At 40.4% G+C, this 16,369-nt stretch overlaps 1 protein-coding gene across 2 annotated transcripts in view; it reads right to left on the bottom strand.

Annotated features, from left to right (window-relative positions):
- Positions 1-4,153: 4,153 nt before the first annotated feature.
- The window catches only part of EDEM3 (ER degradation enhancing alpha-mannosidase like protein 3), a 46,063-nt gene continuing 33,847 nt past the window's right edge, over positions 4,154-16,369 (bottom strand). Inside the window, exons 15-20 of one of the 2 annotated variants that reach the window (XM_075936767.1) lie at positions 15,067-15,221; positions 13,961-14,114; positions 11,657-11,851; positions 9,873-10,038; positions 8,402-8,587; positions 4,154-4,681 (exon numbers count right to left, since the gene is read on the bottom strand). In XM_075936767.1, coding sequence (XP_075792882.1) covers positions 4,299-4,681; positions 8,402-8,587; positions 9,873-10,038; positions 11,657-11,851; positions 13,961-14,114; positions 15,067-15,221 — 1,239 coding nt within the window. In that variant the 3' untranslated portion in view covers positions 4,154-4,298. Of the gene's footprint in view, positions 4,682-4,708; positions 5,591-8,401; positions 8,588-9,872; positions 10,039-11,656; positions 11,852-13,960; positions 14,115-15,066; positions 15,222-16,369 lie in introns of those variants that run through there. The other variant, XM_075936768.1, reaches the window with a different exon arrangement.

The raw sequence follows: 16,369 nt of genomic DNA, 5'->3' as shown, positions 1-16,369 counted from the left end.
TAATCCTCTCACCTGCAGGAAGGAAGGAACCTGGGGAAAGCTCAAGACCTTCTGGCCAGAAGGAGCCAAGCCCTGCATGTGCCAAAATCCCCCACAGCACTGACCCAGGGAAGCGTCTCTGACCCTCAGCTATGGAGTGGTGGGAAGGGAAGCTATTTCCAACTTATCTGTGCCCTGACTCTCTAGGACAGCAGCTCCCTGGGCAAGAACTTAGCACCCTCTTCCCCTGCTGAGCCACCTCTCTGGCTAGTTAAGAGGGGAGCCAGTAGCTGAGAAGGTCCCTGCATTCTGATAGAACAACTAGGTTCCTACATGCTTGAGGATTCAGAGTTAAGAAAAAAATGCAGAACTTATTACCGCTATTACAAGCCATTGGCTGCAGGGATGACCCTAGAGCTTACATCCACCCTTGAGTAAAAGACTTCATGTGATGAAGACCCTACCACACACAGGCTAAAGTCCAGCTAGATGTGAGGCTATTAATGCTTTCTGGAGCCTTGCAGGAGACCTGGATTTGAGAGGATGGGTGCTCTGCTCTTGTCTATGCCAACAAAGCACAGGGTCCTTTGCCAAGTACCACAAATAGAGCATCTGCCCGGCCCAACCAAAGCTCTGTATGTGTTCACCATGGATACCACATTAGCCATACCTGGTACGGAGTGATAATTCCTCAGGAGTGGGACACAAGTAGTATTTAAATTGGAAGATTTATAGCTCAAATGCAGAGAACAGCTTAGAGGAGATTGACTAGATTCTTTGGCTGCCAGAAGGAAATGGCTCCTATAGCCTTTGGTACTGACACAGATGTGCATAGAGCCCTAATGGTAAGGCTTTCCAGAAAGTCAGGGAGACGATATGGATGATGCAGGCAATTTTCAAAGAAATATTGTTTGATTCTTTATGTGGGTTGACCAGAATATTTACATATTTATTAAATCTTTACAGTCTGCAATTATAATCCAGTACACAGGTATATACAAGGATTATATACATTTTAGCCCAGACTTTTACATCACAGTACACAGTTGCCCTTAGAAATATTGTATACACTTATCAGACAATAAAACCCAACAGTAGTGTACAGCACCTGTTAGATATTTCATAAGTTACATCATAAGAAAATATACAGATGTAAATTGGGCTGGTAAAAAAATCCTATAAAATCTGAACATACAATATTTCATTCACAGAATGTTTTTTCTATGTTCTGACTGAAGCCTTTGCATAAGATGTCCTTTTAACATTTACTATGATCAATACTGTATTTCACTAACACGAAGTCTTCAGCTAAAACCATGGCGGGCAGAGGGGCTTACCTTATTTTAAAACTTCATTACGAAAGAGTAAATATAAATAGAGAATACTCCTCTAACCTCAAATTGGCTACTTTGAATTGTGAGGGAATAAGATCTATTTCTAAATAAGAATCCTAAACTCTTCAGTGTTCTAGTTAACCAAATATCACAATAAGAGCAAGGAAATATAGCTATGATATTGACTTAGTGATGCAAGAGCAATATTCTCTAAACACAATGAGAGTTTTTAAAAATTTGCAAAGTATACCTTATTCCCTGCTACAAAATTATCTTCTGTTCAATCACACATTCTGTTTGCTTTTTAAAATGGTGTTAACAGAAAGTTGTATTTTGAGAGTGATAGAAAAAGATGGAAATCACTTTAGTTTTAACCTCTTTGTGTCTTTCCTAAGTGGGGAAAAAAAACATGAATAAAATTGTCCCCCAATTTATCCTTCTCTTTCCCAAAAGGTCAACTTTACCTGATGCAGTTCCTTAAACTATGGTTCAATGGCTGTCAATCACTTAAAAGTAAAACTTAAAGTATCTCAAAAAAAGGGAACAACATTTATCTGAGGTAGACCACCACTCAAGAAAAGCTTCAAAAATATTATCAAGAGATTCTCTTAAGCCCTGACTTGAAAGGAGGGAATATGTCTGTGACTGTCAGAACTGTTGTGCAGGTATTTACACATAATGTAAGGTTAATCAGTCCATATATTACTGTGACCTTGTATTGACAGGGAGAATTAGAGCGCAAACTTCTACTAATAAAGACAAAGGTTAGAGTTAAAACTAAATCCTGTTCTGCACGAAGGAACTGAAAACTTCAGCTGTTACGATTTAATTTGAGAACCACTTCACCTACAATCATTAAAAATATCTAAATGCAACTCCCTTCCCTAGTCTCTCTGTAGAAATAAATGCAGAACCTGTACAGCTTATTAGAGTAATCTACATGCAGGAGAGTTTGCAAAAAAAACCCTCATCAATGGCACAAAGTTCTTTTCAGACTTAGAATTTCTGAATGGCACCACCCAATGGTGCAACTGGCCACTTGCAGTCACGTCACCTTTGGCTCAGAAAAACCCTCACTGAAGTCAACAGATTCTGTGGCCATATTGGGCATGTCACAATTCCACCATCCGGTCACCCAAGTTACAAAGGACACTTAAAAGATTTTGAAAAACACTCCCACCCTTTAAAAAAAAAAATCAACCCCTCCATCTAAAATGAGAAAAGTGTTTCACTTCAGCACTGTACCAATAGATTAAGCCCAAATCTCCATTGTTACTTGTGCAAAGAAACAAACTACATTTTAAAAGGACACTTATTAAATAGTACCCCACTGCTTCACTCTAAGTTAATTACAAATCTATTCAATTAAATTGTTACTCTCTGTATCATATGATTGACTACCATGCTCTGAAAGGTGCATGTGCATTTTGATACTCATGAGAGCAAGTGTCACTACCAGATTACATGTATACAACATTCGTCTGGGACTTGTAATTGTCCATGAATATACATAAGTACAATACAGTATGGCTGTACTGACTGGCATTTGCATATTCGGCACAGACTCACCAATAAAAATGAAAGGTGCACTTCAGACAGGGATACAGCGTTCTGTCTTTATAAAGACTACATATAAATATATAAACTTTCAGTTTTAGTCTGGTGCATAATATAGGCAGTGTTAAATCAAGTTACTCTTTTAAAAGGAAAATCAGATTAATGAGATACTAAATTGAACCCTAATTAACTAAAACCTATATCTGTATTTCAACTTAAACTAAATTTTTGGCAGTTAGCTTAATTGTGTCCAAAATATAACTGCTCAAACAGATTTGTGGTTTAATTAGAGGATACTTCTGAAAACATGATAAATACTTACCTGTAAAAAAAAAAAAAAAAAAAAAAAAAAAACCTGGGCCCTGAAGTATATCAATTATTCTTTGACTTCACACCACTAAATTTTGAATTATGGACCCAACAGCTAAAGGTAAACAATTTTACTTCACTACTGATACTGGCCTTCTTGCCCAAAGTGTTACATAGGTAAAAGAGGTGGTGTAAGGCTGACATACGTACTTGTAAAGAAAACAAGTTGTTAAATTTCTCATCTATTGAGCATTATTTTTCGCTGAAAATAGATACTAAGTTCTGTGTTTTGGGGTAATTTTAAGCGTGATGGCTTTAAGCATGGAAAGCCAAAAAGGAAAAATGTATTAATTAAAGGAAATTGGGCAAAATGCATTTAAGTGGCAATCTTCATAATCACTGTGAACATTTAAGTCCTAATCCTCTACTTAGCAAAACCTTCTTAATTTTCCTAAAAGAGCTTCCTGATAGAGCATGTTACCTTTGGTTTATGCAGCCTCTCTAGTTGAAATAAGAACATGAGGAAAAATCCAAGTAATCTTGGTCATTCTTCAGATTAACGAAGTGATGAGCAACACTGCCATATCTTATTAGGATATAAAATGTCAGGACAAATCAAGCTGTTCCTAGTGGGTCTTAAAGACAGTACAGCTGAAAATGTCTCACATCTTCACCTCTCTCTCTCTCTATAAAGGCCTTTATCAGTTGAAACTGCATCTGTAACTAGAATAGTCTTTGATTATGGCCTTCAAGTGCTATAACCAGCCAAAAGTGGTACATTAATCCCATTTACATTCAACTTTCTACCTTTCCAGAGGCCAAGGCAATCTGTTCTCTGGAAGCCTGGAATGCAGAAATCTAAGTCCCTGAATGAAACCTTCTGTGTTACAGCACCATGCAACAGAGCCATACAAACCGTTCAATTGCACATTCCCATTTCGAAACAGGAAAAATTAAAACCATATAAATTATAACACGTGCTGGGTTTCTATTATATTATCCAGGTGAAACCTGGTTGCTCATCACAATACTGAACAATTTCTAATTCTTAGATATTAGGGCCTCACTTTTACCCAACAAATTCACCATTTTGTTGATCCACAAATAAATTATTAGAAGTCATAGTTCATCCTTTTCCATCATTTCAAATGCTTCTATATCTTCATTCCAATCTGCTAATATGGATTCCATAGGCTGGACTTTATTATCCCAATTGGAGTTAGAATCTGTCTCAGTCGGAGATTGGTCCTGAGACTTGATATCTAATTCTGTACTTTCAGTCTCCTGAATATTAGCCTCATGGATTTCTGTGATACAGGACTCCTGGTTTGAAATGGAAACACTGTCACTATTTACATCAAGGTGAGTAACCTCAGAAGTTTCTTCTCCTTCAGGCTCTTGACTGACCAAGTCAAGGTCCTGATTTCTTGAGGTCTCTTCTGATCTCTGCCTGTGTGAATCATTTTCAGATGACTTCTGGTCCATGTTTTCCATTTCCAAATCTTTATTTAAAAAAAAAAAAAAAAGAATTTTGAAAGTACTTTCAAAATACAACTGAAACACACTGGAAAATGAACATCTAATTGTATTTTCAATCTTCTCCTTTTGATCTTGTTCCAGACCTTATGAAAGCACAGATTTTATTAGTGTGATCTTAGTTCCTCTTAGGCACTGTGCATTATAATTAAAGAACAGTATTTGCAAAAGGTGAAAAGTTAATTGATCATTTCTGTGTAAGTTTAGTGAATTCAAGGTAATAGCTGCTGTAGCTGTTAAGTAGGCTTGGCTACTGTGTCAGGGCTGCCATCTCTTAGTCATGAGTGCACACTCTAGTTCATCACCACCCTTAAGTTATGAGACTCGAGTTTAGTACAGCCACAAGGTTTTCATTTGATAAGTGTGAAAAGTCTTGATTTATTCTTTTAAACTGAAATTCAGACATATTACCACATAAAACAAGACCCTGCCTTAGCTCCCCATTGTGGTAATATCAGAAGGTGCTTCCGGTTCAATTACATAAACTTTCAAATCCAAAGAAAACTGACACGGCTAAATAAAGCATACAGTTTTCAAGAATTCTAGGTAGTCAGACTGTATAACTTTGATTATTAATATAAGATACTTACTGCTATCAATAATGTAGTTTGGAATCATTTTACCTTTAAATATTGTTGCTGAAATTCCAATGATAGCACGAGGAGAAAAAGCACATACACACATTAAAATCCATAATATAATAATAATATCCTGTTGTGTTTGGTGAAAGCAAAAGATTGGATTTTTTATAATGCAGTTGCTCCAGAAATAATTTAATAGCCAAGTAGTACTTTGAACAGCTCACCTATTGGTATAAATAGGTGAACATGAAGGAATCCATGTGAGGCATCTGGAAGTGCTGTAACTTTATATATCTGATGAGGGAAAATGAATGTGCTAATCTTTATTTATGTAAAGTCACTGGTGCTGGCAACTTTAATCTCACTAAGAACCACTTCTGGCTAGCCTTTACAGGGGAAAAAAAATCAGGTCTATATTTACAGATACGAAGAAACTCATTTGGAACTGAGAAGCATATGCAAGGCTTGATATTAAAGCAGAGTATGAAAACCCTCTTCAAGGAAAGGGGTTTAGGAGACCACAATATTAAAACAACTTTCAAGTACTGCTAGTCACATGTATTATTTAGCTTTCAAAAGATGTTAAACTACAATCATCATGCTAACTTTTTCCATTAGGGACATTGTGTAAAGAGTTTCAAGTTAAATAATTTGGACATGTACTGGAAGACTAACAGACTGTTACAGTTTGAATGAAACTATTGTTAGTGTTCAAACAAACTAGAAGGCCAGGCTAGGGATGTGAAAGGTTAACCAGTAAGCATCACCCTTATAGGGTAATGCTTACCACTTCTGGTTAGCCTAGGGCAGTGGTCTCCAAACTTTTTACACCCAAGATCACTTTTTAAATGACAGACCAAGCCAAGATCTACCGCCCCTCCCCTTCCATGAAGCCCCGCCCTCTCTATTTTCCTCCTCTCCATCACTTGCTATCCCCAATCCTTATACTGCTGATTTTTTTTTTTTTATTCTTCTGTAGGAAGAGGTTTTTCCAACATTTGGCCTGTCTACACTGGACCAAATGTCAGAAAAAAAAACACTTCTTTTTCCACCCTTGTGGAAAGAGGAATATAGGGGTGACCAAAAGAGCCTGTTTGCTCTTCCACTTAAAAAGCAGAAGAACAAACGCAACCCTGGATGTAGAAGAGTTTTTCTGGGATCTCTCCAGAATCTTGAAAAACTCCTGGGCTGTGTCTATATTGGCACCCCTTTCCGAAAAAGGGATGCTAATGAGACACTTCGGAATTGCAAATTCCGCGGGGGATTTAAATATCCCCCGCGGCATTTGCATGAACACGGCTGCCGCTTTTTTCCGGCTCGGGGTTTTGCCGGAGAAAAGCGCCAGTCTAGACGGGATCTTGTGGAAAATAAGCCCTTTATTAAGTAGGAATAAGGGATCTTCCGGAAAAGGGCTTATTTTCCGCAAGATCCCGTCTAGACTGGCGCTTTTCTCCGGCAAAACCCTGAGCCGGAAAAAAGCGGCAGCCATGTTCATGCAAATGCCGCGGGGGATATTTAAATCCCCCACGGAATTTGCAATTCCGAAGTGTCTCATTAGCATCCCTTTTCCGGAAAGGGGTGCCAATGTAGACACAGCCCTGCAGTCTAGCTGGACCCTTGCTGTGTTGAGACAGGATGTGTAGGCTCTGGGGTGGGAATGAGGGATTTGGGTGTGGGAAGGGGTGAGAGGTGCAAGCTCTGGGAGGAAATCTGGATGCAGGAGGAGGTGGAGAAGGGGACACTGGCTCGGGGAGGGGGCTCCAGGCTGGGCAGTGTTGGGATACTAAGCAAGCCACAGGCTTGCGGATGTGAGGGTGCAGGAATTTGGGTTGGGGTATGTGAGGGGCTGAGGGCATGAGGTTCCAGTGTTTGATAGATCTAGGGTCTGGGGAAAGGGGAGCGCAGGAGTGGTTGTGGCCAGATGGGCACTTGGGGGGACAGGGTGCCAGGATAGGTTTCTGCAGCAGGGGACAGGTGCTGGGGGGGAAAGGTTTCTGCAGAGGGGAGCAGGGGGACAGGTTTCTGTAGTATGAGACAGGGTGTCAGAAGGAACTGGTTTCAGCGGGGGGGCAAGGTGCTGGGGGACAAGTTTCTGCAGGGGGGGCAGGTTTCTGCAGTGAGGTCGGGGGGGCAAGGGAGAGGGAACAGGAGGCCAGGAGGGCAGGGGACAAGTTTGGGGCAGAGGAGAGGGAACAAGGTTGGGGGCAGGGAGTTTCCTACACCAGCCACGGAGGGAAGCCTCTGACGCGCGCTCCCTCCGGACTGGAGCGAAGAAAAGCGGCTGCCCGGCCAGCTGGCCATGGTGCTCATCCAGGGTGCCACCAAGCTCCACGTGGGCAGGCGCAGAGGGGAAGCCGCCCAATCAGCTGGAGCGCGGTTCAGCTTCCTCTGGGCTGAACGCCACAGCCAGCTGGCCAGGGAGCTTCTCCTCTGCGCCAGCCCACGTGGAGCTTGGTGCACCCTGGCTGAGCGCCATGGCCAGCTGGCCGGGCAGCCGCTTCTCTTTGCTCCAGCCCAGCTGTCCTGCGCTCAGCCCAGGGAGGTTGCGCCTAGCTCCAGCTGTGAAAGCCACAGTCAGCTGGCTGGGATGTTTCAGCCCTCCCGACCTCCCAGCTCCCACCATTCCTCGCAGCTACTCACCTGTGTTGTTGCTTGGTGAGTAGCTGCTCCTCAAATGAGGAAATCCAATGTAAATGTACTGTGTAGGCACGCAGTTCAGAGAGGGCTCAAGAGCTACTCTTAGAGCCCCTGAGATCTACTGGTAGATCGCGATCTACTGGTTGGTGACCATGGGCCTAAGGTGACTGGAACAGCTACTCCAGCTCTGCAGAAGGGCCTGCCACAGCATCCAAGGCAGCCTCTGCCTGCAGGGAACCCAGGTGCCCCACAGGCAGGGACTGCCCTGGCCACCCACACCTCCTTTGATCTGTTAACTGGTTAAACATAATTAAATGGGATCTTACATCCCTAGTTCAGACAGCGGAATTTTCTCAATCTCAATTCACTTATTTTTTTTCCAGCTAGCAAAGAAGAACCACTGATTCATATTTCATGTCACATCAACAGGTAAGTAATAATCTAAGACATGTATGGCTTTGCCCTTACCTCTGTCTTTTGCTTTATCTGAGAGAAGCACTTCTACAGCCTCGTATTCCTGGATTGCATCAAGTATAATATTTCCTTCTTTGTTGAACAGGAAGAGCATGGGGATTTTGATATCATCTGTATTCTTTCCATCACCCGCCATTTGGAATAGAGGAGCAGTGTCGCTACTGCTTCCCTCATTGTCATCTAAGCAACAGAAAGTCAGAGTAAGCAAGATATATTCAGATCAAACTGATGCACTCACGTCACAGGTTAAAGGTAGCGTGAATAGCTAGTGTGGGAATTTCAGAGAACGTGCTATAGTTTAATTAGAATTCCCACCATTTTCTAACCTTATTTCCTAGTGGACAGAAGCAAGATAGTTGAAAGGCGGAATGTATTTCAGTTCTATTTGCTTGCATGAGAGATGGGTGGCAGGGAATATTCTTTGGCAGCTCTCAAACAGTTTTAATTTTGTATTTTCAATTTACCTCAAAGTTCAACAGCTGGTGGGTGCCTGCCTGTCTGTGGAAAGTCAAGAATGATGCTGGATTTAGAAGGAAAAAGCTGTTTCACAAGCACATGTGTTCCTGGATGTAAAAGGTCTCAATGTACATCACTTCAGAACTGCTATACTGAAATGATAGTTAACTTTTAATAAGGAATGTAAATAGTATTTCTAGAGAAAAAAAATGTACCAACTAGCTGGGAAAAAAACAAGAACTAAAGAAGATAGGATGAACAACCTTCAGCTGCAAACAAGAGTTAATTATAACTTCTAATTACTCACTGAATTTCTTCACTAGTAGGTTTCTGACTGGCTCCATTTGTGTGTGCAAGTACGATATGAAATATACCGTATTTTCCAGCGTATAAGGCGACTGGGTGTACAAGACGACCCCCTAATTTTCCAGTTAAAACATAGGTTTTGGCCTATACTCGCCGTATAAGACTACCCTCCCTTCCGAGGCAACACCATTTAATAACATCAGATTTGATTTAAATAATTTTAATTAAAATGGTTTTGACTTACCAGTACTTAAAATCCTTCAAAATCCTCATCATGTTCATACAAAGCCTGCTTGGATTGGCAAAGGTGGTAATAGCCCGCCTCTCTGACTCAGCCAATCCAAGCAGGCTTTGTATGCATTAATAGATGACACCGCTTGCCGTGATTGGCTCAGCGTGGTACATACAGTATCAGCACAAGGACGTTCTGTATGTAGCCGAAGCTACAGTATGTTTATACCCGGCGTACAAGACGACCCCCGATTTTTGGGGGATGTTTTTTAGTATAAAAAGTCGTCTTATACGCCAGAAAATACGGTACCCATTTCATTTGTTCCAACAGGATTTTTGTACCTTGTACTAACTGCTCACAAGAACATAACAGATGCCTCCCAGACTTGAAAATATGTTTATATATAATCTAAACAATCTTGGTGAAACACAAGTTACATTTGTACAAAACAATAAGGAGAGTTTTATTTACCAATAACAATGCCTCCTATTGCTCCAGCTTTTTGGATGTTTCTCGCCTTTTCAGCAAACATGCACTGGCCTCTCTGCATCAAAGCAATTTTCTCCTTCAGTGCTTCAGGATTAGTGATCTCCGAGCATCCATTGTAAGGTTTACTGGTTGCAACAAATCCTCTTGTCTGTTTGAGAGATGTAATTGATTTAAAGTTTAAGCAACTAAATATTTCCTGCCTTTTAATTTTTTCCAATCATCCCAAAAAGACATCTATATTTTCCCAGTATACTAAAGGACTGTTGTCTTAGAGTCTTTAGACCACTTTTTGAGAATCTGTCACGGAAGTCAATTTTTAAATTAATTTATTTGCACTGATTTAGTATCCCATGTGTGACAGGATGCCCCTGTCCTGCACCGAAGCCCCCGGTGGGCAAGCCCTGTTTGGGGCACAAGGTGCGGGGCACCAGTGGTATGCTAGGTGCTCCCGCGCAGCGGGTGAGCCCGGGGTCCGGAGCAAGCAATAGCGTGGACATTATGGAGAGGGCGGGACTCCCCCTCCCCCCCCGACCTCAGAACGGCCTGAGAGCGCTGGAAGCAGTGGGGCGTTTAAAAATGCTGCCGCCGTGGGGGGGGGGGGGGGGAGGGGGCTGAGGCGAAATTGACATGGCTCCAGGGAGCCGAATCCCCCAACTGGCAACCGCTCTGGGGACACCCTGAAGACCTGGGGTGAGGTTAGCCTCTAGGTTCCAGGCCAGAGGGGTTAGGGGGAAGGGCGAGGGCGTCCGAGCCCCCACCTCATCCAGCAGACAGGCACAGGTAAAAGGGGGAGAGGAAGCAGCCCAGGGCACAACCATAAGAGGTTAGTGGGCTGGCGCGTTTTGGCTGTACGCCGTCAGCCGGACCGGATCACGGAAGATCTGAGTCCTTAGGGCCATGGGCCCGGGCCTCCGAGTGAGGTTGGGCCCAGGCCCCCCTCTCCCTCTGTCCCGGAGAGCAACGAACTCTTTGTGCTCGCACTTGGAACGTGGCAAACATCGTGCACAGAACACAAATCGCACCAGCGTGAGGTGTGGGAAACATTAGCGACCAGGAGCGAGACGGCCTCAAGGGGGGAGGGCGCAAGGCCCCTACCCCGGACTCGGTCACACCATACTACAAACCTAAGAGGTTCCAGAGATTAAATCCATGCTCTTATAAAAAGCCTTTTAAGTATATTCCACAAAATACAGAATAGTCATGGTTAAGATTATAAACCATATGAGTACACAGATATACTTTAACTATAAAACAAAGTTCTAAGGATACCCGTTGAGCTGGAATTTACCCCTGTTGAAGTTAATAGGAGTTTTGACATTAACATTAAATGCAATAAGTAATTTCTCTCCATTTTCTCTTTATCCAGAAAGCCCATCAGAAATCCAAAGGAAGTGTCTAAGGAGAATCTACCCTCTGTTAAACTTTTAAAATATCGTAAATTCACAAATGTGTGGCAGATATGCTGAATCCTAGCAGCTTAAACTCTCTTCCCTTACACTGGCCCCTCCCCCAAGAATTATATCTACTAATAGCATTCAGAAAATAACTAGAACGCCTGTGTGTGAAGGCTATAGTATCTGAGTCAGAAGAAAAAGCCACACAATCTAATATTCCAGCTATTTTAAATGCCTATTATAAACCTACAAATAGTAGCTGACTACTGAAATAAAATGCAATACTATAAAATTAAGACTAATGCACGAAAGGCTGCACAAAAATAAAATTCAAGAGCAAATCATGTGACAAGCCTTAGACTATATACATACCCCTATGTTGTGTTTGGACAGGTCCATTCCAAATTGCGCTGGCCCAGCTGTCAATACTACTCTGCCAAAGAACGGGTGGGAAACAATTTGAACAGCACGTGGTGGTAGCTGCTGCTCCTTTTGTTGTTGACTAGATAGTTCAATCATTTCCTGCATGAATCGCAAACCATCTTCAGCATCAAGTGAACTTGCTGCCTAAGGAGTAAAGACATTAGGGGTAGTAGCTTAAATATTTTGCAGAACCAAAGTTTTACTGCTGCTGGTGAATTCCTGAAAGGTCACTGTGGTAGCCAACCTTCTAAGAAAGAGATGGCTGAACAAAATGGGAACTAACTTGATCCTCATTGCCCGGTATGAGAAATGCCAAAGTTAGGCAGTGCAGACTTATTAAAAATAAAAAAATTCTGAACATAATTTTTCCTTATCAGAAATATAATTGTTTACAATAAGATAATGGAAAAAAGTTTTGACTTCATCTACTCATTATTTTTAGTTTAAATTTTAGACAACTTGACAACATAAGTGAAAAACTAGTGTCTGGACTAGTGTAAAATATATGAATTATTTTGCTGATCTGGAATGTGTGGTAAATTCATACTTTTAAAGCATTCTTCAAATAAAATACTGTTTGTAGAGAGAAACTGATTATGCTTTATCAGATAAGTAGAAAAATATTAAAGGAAACTCCGAATTATTTCTGTGTCAAATAGTCACACTAGAAACAAAACCAATTAGCAATTTCTGGAAGACACAGAAGCCATATATTAAGGTTGTCATACTGCTAAGAGTGTATTTGCAAAGACTATCTGACAATTATAATACTTCTGTATTTCTACTGCACCTTTTATGTGCCCTTTAATATTTTTCACTTTACGATAGTGGGTAATTATTCGATAGCATTCAAGTTTTTCTTCAACTCTGAAAATAAGGTTGTGCTCTAAACCATGGCCTTGTGGAATTTTGATAAGGCCAAGGTATAAATGCTAATTCTGTGGTACAGCGAGTGCCAAATAGAGGTTGAACTTCTCTCGTCTGGATACACCCTTGGTCTGGTATGATTTACTTAGCCAAATGTCCACTTATCACGGGTGTGGCCAACTTTCTCATGGTCCCATAAAGTTTGTTTACAGCCACCAGCCCTGGTTCTGTGCTGTTATTTAGCTCTGATTTACCCCTACATCTCTTTCAACATCCCAATAAGCAGTGGAAGTGCTGGTAATGTTGCTAGACATTGCTGACCTCCTGTGGTCCAGCCAGCAAATTCTCTGGCTCGGCACCAGTCAGGTCCTCAGAGTGCTCAACTAGAGAGATTCAACCTGTATTTCAAATGTATTTGAGATAATCCACTTGAAAATGAAGCGTTGGCTTACTATGTTACATTACATGCACTGACATCTCTAGAGACACACTTTAATTTCATGTCTATTTAATGCCAATTTATAGATGGCATTTACATCATACATGCAAATGTGCCAACAGTATATTAGAGTGATCTAGGTCTAAGATAAGTTTCTCGGCTTTTATGAATCAGAGGGGTAGCCGTGTTAGTCTGAATCTGCAAAAGTGGCGAGGAGTCCTGTGGCACCTTATAGACTAACTGAAGTGTTGGGGCATAAGCTTTCGTGGGCAAAGACCCACTTCATCAGATGCATGTATTGGAAATTTGATAACACTGCTGATCACACTGAAAAACTGCACCTCTGATCATGCTTCTCTGATTCTTCAGGTGCCAAAACTGGCAGTTTAAAAAAAAAAAACCAACAAAAATCTCAAAACCACAGACATACAAAACCAACCCAGCTCCCTCCCCCCCCCCCAAAAAAACAACAAAAAACCCTTCTACAATGCAGTTATGAGTTTTTAAATGTATAACTTAAGTTCACTAAGTTTATGGACAGCAACACACACACTGCATGTGATACCCAATTAAACAAATGTAAGGATTACTGATTATGTTATTCATTTCCATATTTAGGTTTCAATAACAATTCACATTTTGATTTCTAAGAGTGTTAGACTGGTTTTAACAAGTGATGATTATGGTACTTACTTACAAGACAAAGTTGAAAAAACAAAGCAAAAACTTAAGCCCCCTGTTTAAAAATATCAGAGGAAGCAACAAAGCGAAGATAAAAATGACTTTTAAAAGCTTCAGCATTCCCTTTCTAAGCAACCCAAACTGTGGGAGTAGACTACAGTAAAGCCACAGGATGCAGTCTGCCCCTATTGCAGTTATTGGGAATTTTTTTCATTTCAGTGGGCCAGGATACATCCAAGGATTCTATAAATATATATGGGACTTACTTGAATTGCATGCTGCACTAATTGTACTCTTCCATCTTTGAGATGAATCAAACTGACTCCCATCTTCTTCAGTATCTCCAAATGCTCAGGGTTACTGGCCATAAAATCCCTGGCTCTTAGTGGTGGTTTAGGTCCATTCCCAAAACTCTCCTCTCTGCCAAAGACAGTAAGGACCAAAGTTTCAAACTAGTACATAAGTTAAATTATCTAACAGATTTACATGTGAGAGTTATCAAAAGCCAGAGATATATAATATACACAAAGCCATCAGAACCCACTCCTATCTTCAAATATAGGAAAATTACACTGGCGTATCTCAACTGAAAATTAAAGTTCTAGCAAACAAAGCTGATAGTAAAGTTTTACCCTAGTAAAGTTTTACCCTAAAATTGTAATTTTTGTAAAACACTATGAACTTCCCAAACAGTTTTAGAGTGCAAGGATGATCACAGGTGTGTGTAACATTGATTACTTAAAACTGTTATCAGTATCCTGGTTAAAGTGTGAGCCAGCACTATTCAGCATCTTTTCGAAATGTTCAGCATTTTCATTTATTACCAATATAAGTTTAAATAAAAACAGAAGAACCAGTTTTCCCGTAACTATTTATTGGCCCACTTAATTTTCACTTGTGTAAATATTGCAGTAATCTCAAAGGCAGATTTTTTAAAAAAATTTACAGAACCTAAAGTATATACAAGATTATCTACAGTGGAATTCATGAAAAAGCAAAGGAAAAGTGGTTATTCGGGTGACTATAGAAATGAAACAATTTTCCTATTAATGATTTCAAAACCTCTTTGCTCAGTTTACAAGTTATTTTTTTTAATAGCCAGTCTCCAATCCCAATTTAGGAGCTGTGACTCGTGCTGGACTCCTTCTACTTTTATATAATTAACAGCTAGAATTTAGCTGACCACTGGTAGGAAATACAGCTAGCTTTCCTGCCTATGCAGAGGCAAAAGGAATACCTTCTTGTGAACAAAGTAACCATATCTCTCTGATAGATGCAAAGGGGAGGGGAAGGCTTGTTTTTCTAACAAATTGAACCACCACCAATTTTCTGGTCATTCCTAGCAACAGAAGATATAAAACATCCATCTTACACTCTGGCAATGCCCCTAGGACAGCTCTTATCCACCACATTTTTCAAAGGTTCACGGATACTCTGAGCATATGTAGGATCATTCGGGAAGAGAATCTGGGTGTTTGGACATGTCCATTCAAAGTTACTGTCATCCAGCTCCATGTATTCCGTTGTCTATAACATAGAAAACATATTACCTATTAAGAAGCTCAATTACTCAAAATTTCTTATCAAAGGAAAATATCATCCAACAACAGATGGCATAATCTGAAGTTACTTGTATACATACAATAGTTGAAGGCAGGAAGATATGTTGAACTGCAATTACTAGTGAGGAGCAGTAAGACTTTGAGTTGCCTGCTTTTTTGCTAACTTGTTGGCACGTGTATAAAATTTTAAGTGTTATTTTTTGAAGCCTTTAACATTTAAAGTGTCCCCTAGTCTCCATCTTTATATTATTTTCCTTTCTGAACAGCTCTTACTTTCTGTCTTCCTAACATTCCCAGTTAGTACAAAATAAAACACATAATGCTGGTCTTGAGTCTATTTTGCTGCAATTAGACAATGATATGAACAGCAGCAAATGCACCAAGGCTGTGTATCAGAGGGCTCAAATGCAGTCCTGTCTTGGTTTCTATTTGGAAGGTTATCTTTGTATTCACAATGTCCAGAAACAGAAGTGCCAATTAAACAAAACTAGTTACAGAAATTGAAGGATTATGCCCTCTATTGGTAAGTGATGCTTTCAAGCTGAAGCAAATCAAATACTGGCACTCTATGTAACTTCTTGCTCTCTCAGAAAAGGAAACACAGTGTCTTTTGCTGTAAGTATTCCCTTCCCCACAATCTATATGTTACAATCAAGGAAATTTACAGGTGGAAATATCAACTACTTTCAAACCAGACTAACTGTAAAGCAAATGACATTGGTTTTTCTTTGAAAGGAAGAGCTTAGTTATTAACATTTGCAAATAGCACTATTTTACTGTAGCATAAGAACTGCATGGGTTTAGACAATATATCTGTTCCTGGCTCTGCAAATGACTTTGAGTGATCCCAGGCAAATCATTTAACTTCATTACAGTTTCCCCATCTGTGAAATGAGTATAATTCTTATCCACTTACAAAACACCTGCAAGAAAAAAGTCATTTAATGTTATTTATCAACAATAATTCTCTAAGACCCACTATTTAAAGGACAATAAAAAGGCTCCAGAAAAAATGTTTAAGTTGCCAAGGCATAACAAAGTTATTTTACTGGAAGAAATTGCTACATACAGGTTGTACCTCCCCTAACTGGGACTCTGTGGTCTGGCAACATC

Source organism: Pelodiscus sinensis, chromosome 9 (genome assembly GCF_049634645.1).
Source record: "Pelodiscus sinensis isolate JC-2024 chromosome 9, ASM4963464v1, whole genome shotgun sequence".
Classification (NCBI taxonomy): Eukaryota; Metazoa; Chordata; order Testudines; family Trionychidae; genus Pelodiscus; species Pelodiscus sinensis.
Note: the sequence above shows the minus strand (reverse complement) of the source record. Positions and strands in the feature narration are given on the sequence as shown.